Source organism: Mirounga leonina, unplaced genomic scaffold, assembly GCF_011800145.1.
Source record: "Mirounga leonina isolate KUSES-001 unplaced genomic scaffold, KU_Mleo_1.0 Mir_167, whole genome shotgun sequence".
NCBI classification, from domain to species: Eukaryota; Metazoa; Chordata; class Mammalia; order Carnivora; family Phocidae; genus Mirounga; species Mirounga leonina.
The window spans coordinates 3,219,300-3,233,643 of record NW_023270422.1 but is presented as its reverse complement, the minus strand read 5'-3'; the positions used below and the strand labels follow the sequence as shown (position 1 = coordinate 3,233,643).

Genomic DNA, 14,344 nt, shown 5'->3' with positions numbered 1-14,344 from the left:
TTTGTATAACATTATTGGCAGATCACTCAGTTAATAAGTGCTGACACTAGCATTTAAACCTATGACTTTTTTTTTTTTTTCAAAGTCAGCATCTTTTCTTTTATGTAGAACTACCTGCTTTTAGTATTTTAACTTTAAAGAACTTTGCCTGTAAGGCTGTTTTTGTCATCATACATCTCATAACAGAAAAACGACTCTTAAATGCTTTATTGGCACTTGAAATTATGATGGTAGCTGAATGTCTGAAAAGAGTCTTCTAGGCACTTGGGCACTTTTTCACAGTTGTTATTCTAGGAAAGAATAAGAAATGCCAATTGGGAAAGTATGTTGGAGAGCATGGTTTTGAGGTGCTGGCTTAATTTGCCATGTCTGATGCAGTTGTTATTGGACAGCTCAGGGGCATCTGTAGTATATGCTGTTTTACTCCTGCTAAAAGGTATTTTGGTTTTTTTTTTTTTTTCCAAATTTGTATTTGAGTTCTAGTTAGTTAACATATAGTGCAATAATTGGTTTCAGGAGTAGAATGCAGTGATTCAGCACTTACATATAACACCCAGTGCTCATCATAACAAGTGCCCTCCTTAATGCCCATCACCCATTTAGCCCATCCCCCACCCACCTCCCTCCAGCAACCCTGTTTTTTCTCTGTCGTTAAGAGGCTCTTATGGTTTGCTTCTCTCTCTCTCTCTTTCTCTCTTTCCCTATTCTCATACATTCATCTGTTTTGTTTCCTAAATTCCACATATGAGTGAAATCATAAGGTATTTGTCTTTCTCTGATTTATTTTACTTAGCATAATAACATTCTAGTTTCATCCATGTCATTGCAAATGGCAAGATTTCATTCTTTTTGATGGCTGAGTATTATTCCAGTGTGTGTGTGTGTGTGTGTGTGTGTGTATAAATAATATATACGTACCACATCTTCTTTATCTATTTATCAGTAGATGGACACTTGAGCTCTTTTCATAGTTTGGCTATTGCTGATAATGCTGCTGTAAACATCGGGTGCATGTACCCCTTTGAATCTGTATTTTTGTGTCCTTTGGGTAAATACCTAGTAGTGCAATTGCTGGGTTGCTGGGTAGTTCTATTTTTAACATTTTTTTTCAAAGATTTTATTGATTTTGAGAAAGAGGGTGAGCAGGCGGGATGGGGTGGGCAGAGGCAGGGGGTAAGAGAGAATCTCAAGCAGACTTCATGCTGAGCATGGAGCCTGATGAGGGGCTTAATCCCACAACCATGAGATTGTGACCTGAGCCAAAATCAAAAGTCGGGCTTAACTGACTGAGCCACTCAAGCACCCCTCAATTTTAACTTTTTGAGGAACCTCCATACTGTTTTCCAGAGTGGCTGCACCAGTTTGCATTCCCATCAACAGTGTAAGAGGGTTCCCCTTTCTCCGCATCCTTGCCAACATCTGTTGTCTCCTAATGTTGTTAATTTTAGCCATTCTGACGGGTGTTAGGTGGTATCTCATCTTGGTTTTGATTTGTATTTCCCTGATGATGAGTAATGTTGAGTATCTTTTCATGTGTCTGTTAGCCATCTGGATGCCTTCTTTGGAAAAAAGTCTAGTCATGTCTTCTGCCCATTATTTGGTTTTTGGGTGTTGAGTTTGATAAGTTCTTTATAGATTTTGGATACTAGCCCTTTATTAGGTATGTCGTTTGCAAATATCTTCTCCCATTCTGTAGGCTGCCCTTTAGTTTTGTTGACTGTTTCCTTTGCTGTGCAGAAGCTTTCTATCTTGCTGAAATCCCAGTAGTTCATTTTTGCTTTTGTTTCCCTTGCCTCAAGCGACGTGTCTAGTGAGAAGTTGCTATGGCTGAGGTTAGTGATGTTGCTGCTTATGTTCTCCTCTAGGAGTTTGATGGTTTCCTGTCTTACATTTAGGTCTTTCATCCATTTTGAATTTATTTTTGTGTATGGTCTAAGAAAGTGGTCCAGTTTCATTCTTCTGCATGTTGCTCTCCAGTTTTCCCAACACTATTTGTTGAAGAGACTGTCTTTTTTCCATTGGATATTCTTTCCTGCTTTGTTGAAGATTAGTTGACCATACAGTTGTGGGTCCATTTCTGGCTTTTCTGTTCTGTTCCATTGATCTATGCATCTGTTTTTGTGCTAGGACCATATTGTCTTGATGACTACAGCTTTGTAATATAGCTTGAAGTCTGGAATTGTGATGCCTCCAGCTTTGCTTTTCTTTTTCAGGATTGCTTTGGCTACTTGGGTCTTTTGTGGTTCCATTTAAATTTTAGGATCGTTTGTTCTAGCTCTGTGAAAAATGCTGGTGATCTTTTTTTTTTTTTTTTAAAGATTTTATTTATTTATTTGACAGAGAGAGACACAGAGAAAGAGGGAACACAAGCAGGGGGAGTGGGAGAGGGAGAAGCAGGCTTCCCGCAGAGCAGGGAGCCCGATGTGGGACTCGATCCCAGGACCCCGGGATCATGACCTGAGCTGAAGGCAGTCGCTTAACCGACTGAGCCACCCAGGCGCCCTGGTGATCTTTTGATAAGGATTGCATTAAGTGTATAGATTGCATTGGGTAGTATAGACACTTTTACAATGTTTGTTCTTCCAGCCCATGAGCATGGAATGCTTTTCCATTTCTTTGTGTCCTCTTCAATTTCTTTCATAAGTGTTCTATAATTTTCAGAGTACAGATCTTTTAGTTTTACCTCTTTGGTTAGGTTTATTCCTAGGTATCTTATGGTTTTTTGGTGTAATAGTACATGGGATCAATTCTAAAAAGTATTATAATATATCTGTTTTCAAGGGATGTTAGTCATATTAATTTTATGAGTTAGGTTACATTAATGGGCTTGCCATCCTTGTAGAGAGTTTTAGTGGTAATTACAACAGTTAAACTGACATTTCTTACATCCTGTAAAAAAAATGAACATGTTGGACCCACTTTTGATATCTCAATCTGTTGATAAATGTTTGTAATGACCACATGAATTTTGGTTTTGGTATATTGCTTAAAATTGGTTCATATATAGTCTAAAAGAGTAGAGTGAATACTGTATAGTCTGATGCTTCATATAATAATCATTTATGTCTACTACATAATTTTTTCCCCATAAAGTTTTGGAATAAGTTATGAAAAACAAAACTTATGGCTGCTCTGTTATGCATTTTTAAAGGAAAGCACAAGAGAAGAAGTTCCTGTGAAGACTATCCAGGCTACTAATGCGAAACTTAACCCTGTTTGTTTTCATGACACAAATGCCAGTAAAGGTGATTTTGACTTAATGGACCCTTTGAAACTGGAGGCCGGGTCTCTTCATCAAAATAAGCATTTGGCATCTGATTCAGAAAGAGTTTTGCCCGTGGATAGATGTTTAGACACTGAAATGCCTGAAGTGTCCATTCAAAAATATGTGGACATAGCATCTTTGAAGCCTGTTAGTGACAGTGAAATTAATTCCACTGATAGTCTTCGGTCACCAACTAGTGAAAGGCGAACATGTGATTATTATAAGTCCATTAAAAAGAGTAAAGAGGGTAAGTAGGTCTTTTTTTTAAAAAAAAAATAAAAGTAAAGAAATGTATAAAATGTTTATACATTTTGAATAGATTTTCAAGTGGAACTTGCTTTATCTTTTGTAATAAAATAATTGTGTTTTATGGATTAGAAATTGTATCTTTATTCACAGATCTAGTGGAAATGTACTACTCTAAGTCCTAGTTTTCTTTTCCTTTTGCCCCTGGTTCTCCATTACAGATTTTTACTGGGTTAAGGCTGGCTTATCCACCATTAGAGAACTTTCCTTTTGTGGGAATGGATTTTCTTTTTTCTAACTAGTTTTGGGCAGATTTCAGTACTGTTGATATCTAAGATAAGTCAACTAAGTAAAATTATTAAGAATATTATATCATTTTGTTTCATATGTCATTGGATATTTTTGGAATTTTTTAGAAACAGATCTACCACAAAGTGTTGTCTATCAAAATGAAGAGGGCAGATGGGTCACTGACCTTGCGTATTATACATCTTTTAATAAAGAACAAAATTTAAATATGTCTCTAACTGACGAGATGAATGAAGACTTCAGATCTGGTTGTAAGTGTATTGATAACCACTTTATTGTACCATTTTCATTGTTTTTGATGGTGTTCTGAGATTACTCTGTATGTATTGGTTAGCCACATCAAATCACTTTTGGAGTATACATTTGAACCTTGAACAATGTGGGGGTTAAGGTGTACCAACTCCTTGCATATTTCAAAATCTGCGTTTTTGGAGTATACATTTGAACCTTGAACAATGTGGGGGTTAAGGTGTACCAACTCCTTGCATATTTCGAAATCTGCGTATAACTTTTGACTCCCCAAAATCTTAACTACCTACAGCCTACTCTTTACCAGAAGCCTTAAGCGATAACATAGTCAATTAATACCTATTTTGTATGTTACATGTATTATATACAGTATTCTTATAGTAGGGTGAGCTAGAGAGAAGAAAAAGTCAAGAAAATCATAAGGGAGAGAATACATTCATAGCACTATACTGTATTTATAAAAAAAATCTGTGGTAAGTGGACCTGTGTAGTTCAAACCCATGTTGTTCAAGGGTTAGCTGTAATATTTAGCTTATCAGTAGTGTTTATAGGAACAAAGGCTTGAGTTAGTGCTAATCATTGCAGAATGAGCTGAGCCTTTTCCTTAAGGACAGTGAGTCAGACTATCATTCTTTTACATCAGTTTAGAACCTTCATATTGCAGAGTTAACAGGGACCTCAGGCTGTACATTCTCACTTTTAAAAATCTGTCCTGAACAAAAGAAATATTATGATAAATGAGCAATTACAAAATCCAGTCTGTTTTGGAGTAAAACCTAAGAAATATGGAAGCGATGGGAGAAAAGTGACAGAAAAGATAAATCTCAAAAGATGAGAGCATTAGGAATATCAGCTAGGTTTGATTAGCAGAATCTCTGACAGTGAAAGGAAAAACCAGTTTCAGTCTGCCAAACAAATTGCATTTTGAGCCTTAGTCTATGGAGATGGTGTGCCACGGAGGCCTCCAGTGCTGGGCACCTCTAAACCTGCAATGAGGAAAGGCATTCAATGGCCTGTCAAGCCTAGTCTTATTTTTAATAGACTCAGAACATGCCACAGCAAGAAGTTACTCTAACTCCTGTTTGTACTAAGCTCCTAAACATCTAATGATGTGGAAGGTAGAGACAAATAAGGTATTTTTCCAGCCTCTAAGAAATTGTCCATCAGCTAAGGGTGGTAAGACAAGAGTAAAACAACCATCAGCATTATAAGAAACACAAACCAAATGGTTTTGGAGTTTAGAGGAAAAATAACTTTTGCATGAGTGGGTGACAAGGATTTCACATAGGAGGTAGCTTTTGAGGTAAGAGTTTGAACAGGTAAATGTTTGAGGGCATGAGAAATTCCAAATGGATAGGAAACCCAATGAAAGAGAATGAAATGAGGAAGTCTGGGTGTGTTTTGAGAATGGTAAATAGTCCAATGTAGTTAGAATTTATGACAAGATATGGGAAGAGGAGAGTAATAAAAGGTGAAGAGGTGAAGCTGGAGAGGTAGAGTAGGGCCAAGGAGTGGGTTGAGCTTTGACTACCATGTCAGAGTTGAGGCTTGTGTGGTAAGCAATAGGGAGCCACTAAAGACTTCATTTGTCCAGCTTCTGGCATCAATGGTCAGTTGATTGGGAGATTCCTTAGGATGTTGTGGAAATCTAGGTGTCACGGTGAGAATGAAAAGCAAGTAGATAATGAAAGACCTGGAAATAAAATGGTTAGGATTTGGTGACTGGATTTCAGTAGATAGAGAGGCAAGAAAAGATTGAGGTTTGTGGTCTGAGTTACTTGAGAAAATGGCAGTACCGTGAACTGAGATGGGAAAATTAGAAGAAATTGTAGAATTTTGAATGACTGTGGTTTGAGGTGGGAAATGTGAGCCAGAAACTGGAAATTAAATTAAGTTCAAGCTTGCTCAATAATATCTTGATTTAGAAAGAACACGAGGGTACAGGCTGGACAGTGGATATTGACTGTGTCACTTAAAAGTGGTCATGGAATTCTCATGTGTAACTGGTGGGAGTGTAAAGTGATAGATAGAACCATTTCAGAAACTTGTCTAGCAGGAGCTTTTGGAGGTAAACTTTATGAACTTCATACTTTAGGGCCCCCAGTAATTCTGCACCAGAGTATATATCCAGTGTATAGATGTACTCTTCACCAAAAGACTAAAATATTTATAGCAGCACTATATGATCAACTCCGAATTAGAAACTCCCCAATTCTCATTAATGATAGAATGGATTGTGTTTATTCACACATTGGAATGCTATGTAGCAATGAGAATGAATGATGTGTAGCTACTTGTAGCAGTGGGGATGAATTTCACAAGTATATTGAATGAAATAAGGCAGACTAAAGAGTACATGCTATATAAATCTGTTTGTATATATTTCAAAATGTACCCTGCTCTGTGGAGTAAGAAGTAAGGATACTGGTTATCCTCCGATGGGCATGTAGTAATGGGAAGGAAGCTTGATTGGCCTTTTGGGGGTGCTAGCAAAGTTCTCTTTCTTGATCTAGGGTGTTGATCTGGCCACACAAATGTGTTCATTGAGTTGTACACATAAATACTCTTCATATGTATATTGTACTTTGGTCAACGGTTTTTAAAAATTCGTGATCAGACTGAGAAAAAATAACTTGCAATTCATGTTACAGGTTAAGGGCCCATTTTCCTAATGTGTAAATAGTTCTGATAAATAAGAAAAAGACCAGCTTCTCAGCATAGAATTAGGCAAAAGATATAAACTGGCAATTTAGAGAAAAGGAAATGAAAATGGTTGTTAAATGTTCAAAAAAAGTTCATGGAACTTATTCATGGAAAGAAACCACTCCATGATACTATTTTTCCATTATTTCACTGGCAGTGATCCAATAGTTTGGTAATAAAACTATGTTGGCAAGAGTGTGAAGGAAATAGGTATTGTAGTATTTATGGCACAGGGTCTAGGTAGAGCAGTATTACAGCATCTAGCAAAATTACAGATGTACACACCCTGTAAACAAGGGATTCTGCTGGGAATTTATTCTTCAGATAGGCTTGCAGAAATGGTATGTGATACATATTGTTTATAATAACAAAAGGTTGGAAGCAATATGGATATACAAAACAGGGGACTAATTAAATAAGGTACGTCCATACAAGGAAAATACACCGTGGTCATTAAAAAAGGGGAAAGTTGGAACATTCACTAATACGGGATAATCAACGAAAATAAATTGTTTACATTCCAAGACCTAGAAGAGCATATGAAATATTCTGACATTTATGTAAAAAGGTGGAAGGGGAGAGGACACACACATTTATAAATACATATGGTGTAGAGATTTTTTTTTTTTAAAGATTTTATTTATTTATTTGACAGAGAGAGACACAGCGAGAGAGGGAATACAAGCAGTGGGAGTGGGAGAGGGAAAAGCAGGCCTCCCGCCGAGCAGGGAGCCTGATGTGGGGCTCGATCCCAGGACCTGTAATCATGACCCGAGCCAAAGGCAGTCGCTCAACGACTGAGCCACCCAGGCGCCCCAAGATTTTTTTTTTTTAAAGAGAAAGAAATGGATTGCAGGAATCCCTAGCTACTGAACTAAAAAATCAAATAGATTCAAATCGGGATTTCAGGGGTACTTTATATATTGGTTGCTTTTGAAGATGTGGGATGTAGGGTCAGGAATGATGGGGAGACTTTTCAGTGCCATATTCCCTTTTATGTCTTTGGTTAATTTCTCAAAACTCTTTGTTGAATCATACATATGTGTACCTTTGCATTTTGAACTACGTAGGTGTGTTACTATTTAAGGAAAAATAAAATAGATAAAAGAAGTTTAATGAAACCATCCTTGTGGTTAGGGAATGAACAAAGGCCAGGTTGGAAAGAATGGTGAAGAAATGGGGAAAATGATTATGGAATACTATGGGGAAAAGTGTAGTGGAAGGAAAGAAAATGAGAGAGAGGACACCCTCTGCCCCATTTCTGCCTTGCCCCTCTCTGACAGCGCCATGCATCTGAGTCACTATATCACTTCTGCTTATGGCCTAGGTTTTAAACATGGCTGGGGGGCTGGGGTATATGGCCTGCTTCAAAATTTAACAACTAAAACATTCAGGAGATACTTGAAAGGACTATTTTAGATTTGGCAAAGAATTGGGTATAGATTCTTAAAAAAAAAGAATTTCTATTTTCTCATAATTGCTGACTGATTTCTGGTGAGCATACAAGGTAGCAATATTACTGTAGATTTTTCTTTAATTGAAGAATCTGTTAAAGTTCAGAGAAAAAAGTACTTCGGAGTGTAATAAAAAGCAGTTGGAACTGTTTAGTTAATGGTTTGAAAACATTTGATTTTTTAAAAAAGATTTATTTATTTGAGAGACAGAGGGAGAGTATAGAGGGTGAGTGAGAAGCAGACTCCCTGCTGAGCAGGGAGCCCGACATGAGTCTTGATCCCAGGACCCTGAGATCATGACACGAGCTGAAGGCAGCCGTTTAACCGACTGAGCCCCAGAAAAACATTTGATATTTAACGCAGTGAAGTAAATTAAGTTTTTCTGGACTATCTTCTTAGTGGTCTGATTTCCTACCTCCCCTCCCTTGGCTGTTAGATTTGGTTGGTTGATACTTTCACATTTTAGAGCAATGACTTTTAACATACTTTGAGTCATGGGCACCAGAGAATCTTCATAGAAAAATTTTTATGTGAAAGATTGTGTTTTTCATGTGATTTTGAGAGTTTCATTGTTCTCCTGATGCCCTTTCATAGAGCTCTAGGTTAAGAATGTGTTTATATAAGAAATGATGGGTTCACAAGGTAAAGAACCCCCACTATCCTAACAGGTAAGGATCTGAGCTATCTCTGGTGTTCTGTTTTTCCTGATTGGAAATATTCTATTTCTGTTCTCATTGTATTTCTCAAGATATTAATGTTGAACTATAAGGGTTTCCAAGAGGGCAATTTGGATCTGATTAGCTCCTGATGGACTAATGAGTGTGGGGGGACACCTCTCTTGTTTGGGCCATGGTAGACTGTCTCTTCCGGGTTGCATGCAACTTCCCATTTCAGCCAGTCTCCTAAAGTACCAGGCAGAGGCCCAGAGTAGGTAGCAGGGAGGCAGAGAGCCTGCAGACTTTCCGATTAGTCAGTATGTTTAAAATTCTTTTCGATTCTAATGCCTTGAGCAGGATCATGTGCTTTCTAGTTTGCCACTATCCCATCATTCCCTGTTGTGTCACACCTGGTCCTTTCTGCTCATCCACCTCTGGTCTCTGAGGCATTTTAGTTTGTGGCTTTGGTTTAGAGATTAAAGGTATCCAGGCCCATTCATTTCCCTAAGGCGAACTGAGTTGCTTGGTAGGAACTTTGAGGGCAGATGTTGGATAACCATTTGTTTTAGTTTGTCCAGGTTGTGGGGTTTGCTGGGATGTGGGACTTTCCTTTCTGAAACTGAGACAGTCTTGGGCAAACAGGTGGTTGGGCACCCCAGCAGACCTCTTCACAAGTTTACGGTGACTTACTGTTGTGATGGTTCCAGATAAAATTTCACAGGTATTCACGGGTGAGTGCCTTAAAGCAGTTGTGCCAAAATCTTCAAAAGCTAAAATTAATGTGAATCTTTTACAAATAAAAAGCTTACATTGTAAAGGCCCTTTAGTAAGTTAGGACAAATTAGTAACAGATGAAATCAGTAACAGTGTTCATTACCAAAAGTTTGAGAACCAGAGACTACGTACTTAAAACTGACGTATCAGTTGTATGATGAAAGCTTTCATATACTTTTTTCAGTTATTTTCTTTAGTGTTTCATTTTCCTAACTAGCTAAGTTTTAAATATCTGCTAGTTTTTAATTAGGCATTAGTATAATTTAATTATATAAACTAATTCTTTTTTAAGCTGAAGCACTGGATTTGATTAATCAAGATGAAGAAGAATTTAATAAAGAGCATCAATTTATGCAGGTTTGTATTTTATTGGTATTACCCAAAGTTTAAAATTTTAACCTGTATTCTTTCTGGATAGATACATAGTTTGTATAGAATTATATCTTGTTTTCTCATGTTTACACAATTGCTTTTGCATTCTTACTCTCAGTTATTAATTAAAAAGTAACTGGCACACTAAAATAATGTTCAATTCACTTAGAATCACCTTAATAGGCTTTAAAGATCTTTCCGTAGTTTTTAACCATGTTTTAAAATGAAGTAATGCTATTTTAACAAATTGAATATGTTCGTTACCTTATTATTAGGTGCTCAAGCTTGAATTTGTCCTATTTTTTTTTAATTAAAATGTTTAAATTTTCTTAGTTCAATTTTCTTATTTTTGCATATTAGAAGAACAGAAAGAAGCCTTGCTGGGGAAATAAAATGAAACAATAACTTTCTCTCTAGGAAGAAAATATAGATGCCCAGAACACTTCAGCTGCTCTAGGGGATACGTCTTGGGGAACTTCAATTAATTATAGTTTGTTGAGGAAATCACTTAGCACATCAGATTTGGACAAAGATGATGCCAGTTATTTACGCCTATCTTTAGGAGAGTTCTTTGCTCAAAGATCTGAAGCTCTTGGTTGCCTTGGTGGCGGTTACAATGTGAAAAGAGTAAGTATAATATGTGCTACAAGTGGTTGAATTCACCAGCCCTTATATTTTGAATGTTATGATGGTATTAGCTACAGCATAGTATCTTTACAGCAGGGACAGAATAGGGACATGATAGAATTGTGGTAGACAGCTTAGGTTTTATGGTTGGTCAGACCCTGACTCCAGTCCTAGTTCTATCTTTTAACTAACTCTGTGACATGGAACAATTTATTTAACTCATCTATGCTTTAATTTTCCAATTTTTAAAATGGAGTGCTATTTTATAGGGTTTCGTAAGAATTAAGTGTGATGAGACACATAAAGCATTTAGCACCCAAGACTAACTTGCACCAAGTATTCAATACGTGTTATTGATATTGCTATTTTATATCATTCGTTGATGGGAAGAATTCGAAGATTGACTTTTTTAACCTCTTACCTGAAAACATGTTTTGAAATATAGGAAAGTTTTGGTTTAATAAGTTGTAATACATGTAAAAATTTGAAAATGTAAGCAATAGTAGTAAGTTCTATGAAGAATGGTGAGGAGTTGCTTTAGCTGTGGTGATCAGGGCGACCTCTGAGGAGATGGCATTGAACTGGGACCTAAATGATGAGAAGGAGGAGGCTGCCAAAAGATCTGGAGGCAGAGTGTTCCCAGCAAAAGGGGACCATCTATGTGGAGGTAGAAACTAGAGTGGCATATTGAGGAACAGAAACCAGGCCAGGGGAGCTAAATGTAAATGGAGGGAGGGAGAGAGGGTAGGATGGTTCAATGGTAGAAGAAGACCAGGACCAGATCATGAGGGGTCTTTGTAGGACTTGGGTTCATGTGAAATTAATTGGGAAGAAGTGCTTGGAGTCAGGGAGCAACTTTGTCGTGGTGCCGGCCCCATCTCCGTGTGTGACATGATGCTACTGTATATGGAACCTGGGTGGAGAGGAGCAGTGAACCGAAAGGAGGAATAGCAGCAGGCAGAGGGTTAGTACATGGGAAGAGATGTGGTGAAGGCTGGAGTCTAGAATGATAGTATAGACACAGAAAAAATCAAGGATTCAAGATTTCTTTTGGAAGTAGAGTCATAGGGCTTGATGAATTCCATATAGGGAGTTGGGTTATTGGAGGGAGTGGTATTAAAACTGGATTTCACTAAATATAATTTGAAATAATAGCCATGGTGTTAGAACTCAAAGTCGACATACAGAACATAAATTTGACTAAACTGATTTTGATTCCTTACGTTTCTCTGACTGGTCTACCTGATAACACCTCAGAGCAATGTTGAAGAGAAGTGATGATGTTGGGGTTCCCTGACACATCCTGTCCCTGTACATTCCTGTCTGTGCAGTGAATTAAACAATGAAAATAAGTGCTTTGGAGAGACAGATTTTCCTGCCTGGATTGATTGGGGTTTTGACATTATGAGAGAAGTTGAAGAAGAAATTAATTCCTTACTCAACAAACAAGGGCGCCTGGGTGGCTCAGTTGGTTAAGCGACTGCCTTCGGCTCAGGTCATGATCCTGGAGTCCCTGGATCGAGTCCCGCATCGGGCTTCCTGCTCGGCAGGAAGCCTGCTTCTCCCTCTGACCCTCCCCCCTCTCACGTTCTCTCTCTCTCTCTCCTTCTGTCTCAAATAAATAAATAAAATCTTAAAAAAAAAACAAAGCAGTGGATCATGGAAAAATAGATCTATCATTTAGAATTTCTGTTTTGGTTTTAGTTATGAAATGTTACTTGCATTCAAGTTGCTGGATCAAGGGAAGAAATTCCCAGGTGAAGATCTATCGAAAATTGAGTGCATTTAACAAGTTTACATTTCAGGTCTATCATGTCAAAGTTGTATAGGAAAGACAGGTGGGAATTCCCTGCTCCTTAACACTTTCATCCAAGTGCTAGGAACATACCAAATCTTAATACAGATTTTTTTTTTTTTAAGATTTTATTTATTTGACAGAGACACAGCGAGAGAGGGAACACAAGCAGGGAGAGTGGGAGAGGGAGAGGCAGGCTTCCCGCTGAGCAGAGAGCCCGATGTGGGGCTCGATCCCAGGACCCTGCGACCATGACCTGAGCCGAAGGCAGACACCTAACGACTGAGCCACCCAGGCGCCCCTTAATACTATTATATAAAATAAATATCCTTATACTTGTAAGTTTTAAGAAGGCAGGACATTTTTGACATTTTATCTTTTTTCTCATTGATATGTCACACTGATGATTAACAGTGGTGACACAGTAGCTGCTCAGTAATAATTACTGAATGAATGAAATGTCTTTTCTGGGTGGTTTGAATTTGGATTTCTTAGTAAGAGCAGCTTATTTGGCAGTATTAGTTTTGATGATTGAATATAGTAGTAAGGAAATAAAAGTAGACTTTTAAAGTTCATCTTTAGTTATTTGAGTTTAAATGAAAAGAACAATTATTTTGTTGAAGTAATTCAGCTAGGTTACCCATAGTAAGATAAAATAGTCTAGAATTTCTCAGAGCAGTTAAAAATTAAGGAAATAATTCACATGTTTATTTTGTAGCCATCATTTGGTTATTTTATTAGATCACCAGAGAAGAGAGAACCTGTTGCTCTCATAAGAAAATCTGATGTATCAAGAAGTAATTTGGAAAAAGAAGTGGCTCATCTTAACCATGATATATTTTCAGGTAATGAATTAAATGAAGGAGTGTTTAGTAACCTTTTTTTTACCTATAAGTTAGTGGTTATATGATCATGTTCTTATAAGAGTGAAAATGTATATATTGTTTTGAACTTTTTTCAGTATTACAGATATTCTTCTTCTCTAACCCACATTGCCTTTTTAGTTGAAAGTGGAAACAAGATGCCAAAATCCATCTAAATCCTTTTGTAAAAAACCAAAGTAAATATAACTTTTTCAAATGGGCTAGTTAATTTTGACCCGTTAAACTACTGAGTTAGTGAACTGTAGTTACTATTATTATATTTAGGTAGACTATTGGTTTAAAAGGTATTTTGAGATTTTGACTATGATAGTCTAAGTATGATAAATATCCATGATAAATTTTTTTTTTAAGATTTATTTATTTATTTAGGGGGTTGGTGAGGGGTAGAAGGAGAAAGAGAATCTCCAGCAGACTCCCTGCTTAGCATGGAGCCCAATGTGGGCTCGATCTTAGAACCCTGAGATCATGACCTGAGCCAAAATCAAGAGTTGGATGGTTAACCAACTGAGCCACCAGGCACCCCTCTATGATAAATATTTAAAATCAAACTTTCTTGATAATAACATACAGTTATTGAACACCTACTTTTTGTTAGTACAGTGCCTGGTGCTACATATATAAAATTGTACAAAATATGCTCCAGTCCTTAAAGAGCCTGTATCTAGTAGAGGAGTTGGGATAAAGGAGCTATATATAAAATTAGGTGATTTTCTATTGTAAAGAGGGACTCATTTTTATTTTTATTTTTAGAGAGCGTGCGTGCGTGAGCAGTGGGGGAGGGGCAGAGAGAGAGAATCTCAAACAGGGTCCACACTCTCAACAACCCTGAGATAACGACCTGAGCTGAAACCAAGAGTCGGACGCTCAACCAACTGAGCCACCGAGGTGCCCCAAGAAGTACTAATTTTTGAATTCAGCTTATTGTATATTTGTGAAATGTTTAAAGCTGAAAATATTAAATGAGTTTGTCAGTATTTGAAATGGAGAGATTAAAATCCACAATCTTCTTC

The 14,344-nt window shown here is 37.3% G+C and overlaps 1 protein-coding gene across 11 annotated transcripts in view; it reads left to right on the top strand.

The window, feature by feature from the left end:
- The window catches only part of LOC118016446 (nucleoporin SEH1), a 167,088-nt gene that overhangs the window by 82,455 nt on the left and 70,289 nt on the right, over nt 1–14,344 (top strand). For 9 of the 11 annotated variants that reach the window (XM_035013835.1, XM_035013833.1, XM_035013832.1 and 6 more), the window contains 5 exons: nt 3,152–3,512; nt 3,928–4,071; nt 9,949–10,013; nt 10,446–10,655; nt 13,169–13,295. In XM_035013835.1, the coding sequence (XP_034869726.1) occupies nt 3,152–3,512; nt 3,928–4,071; nt 9,949–10,013; nt 10,446–10,655; nt 13,169–13,295 (907 nt within the window). Of the gene's footprint in view, nt 1–3,151; nt 3,513–3,927; nt 4,072–9,948; nt 10,014–10,445; nt 10,656–13,168; nt 13,296–14,344 lie in introns of those variants that run through there. The other 2 variants (XM_035013841.1, XM_035013843.1) reach the window with 2 other exon arrangements.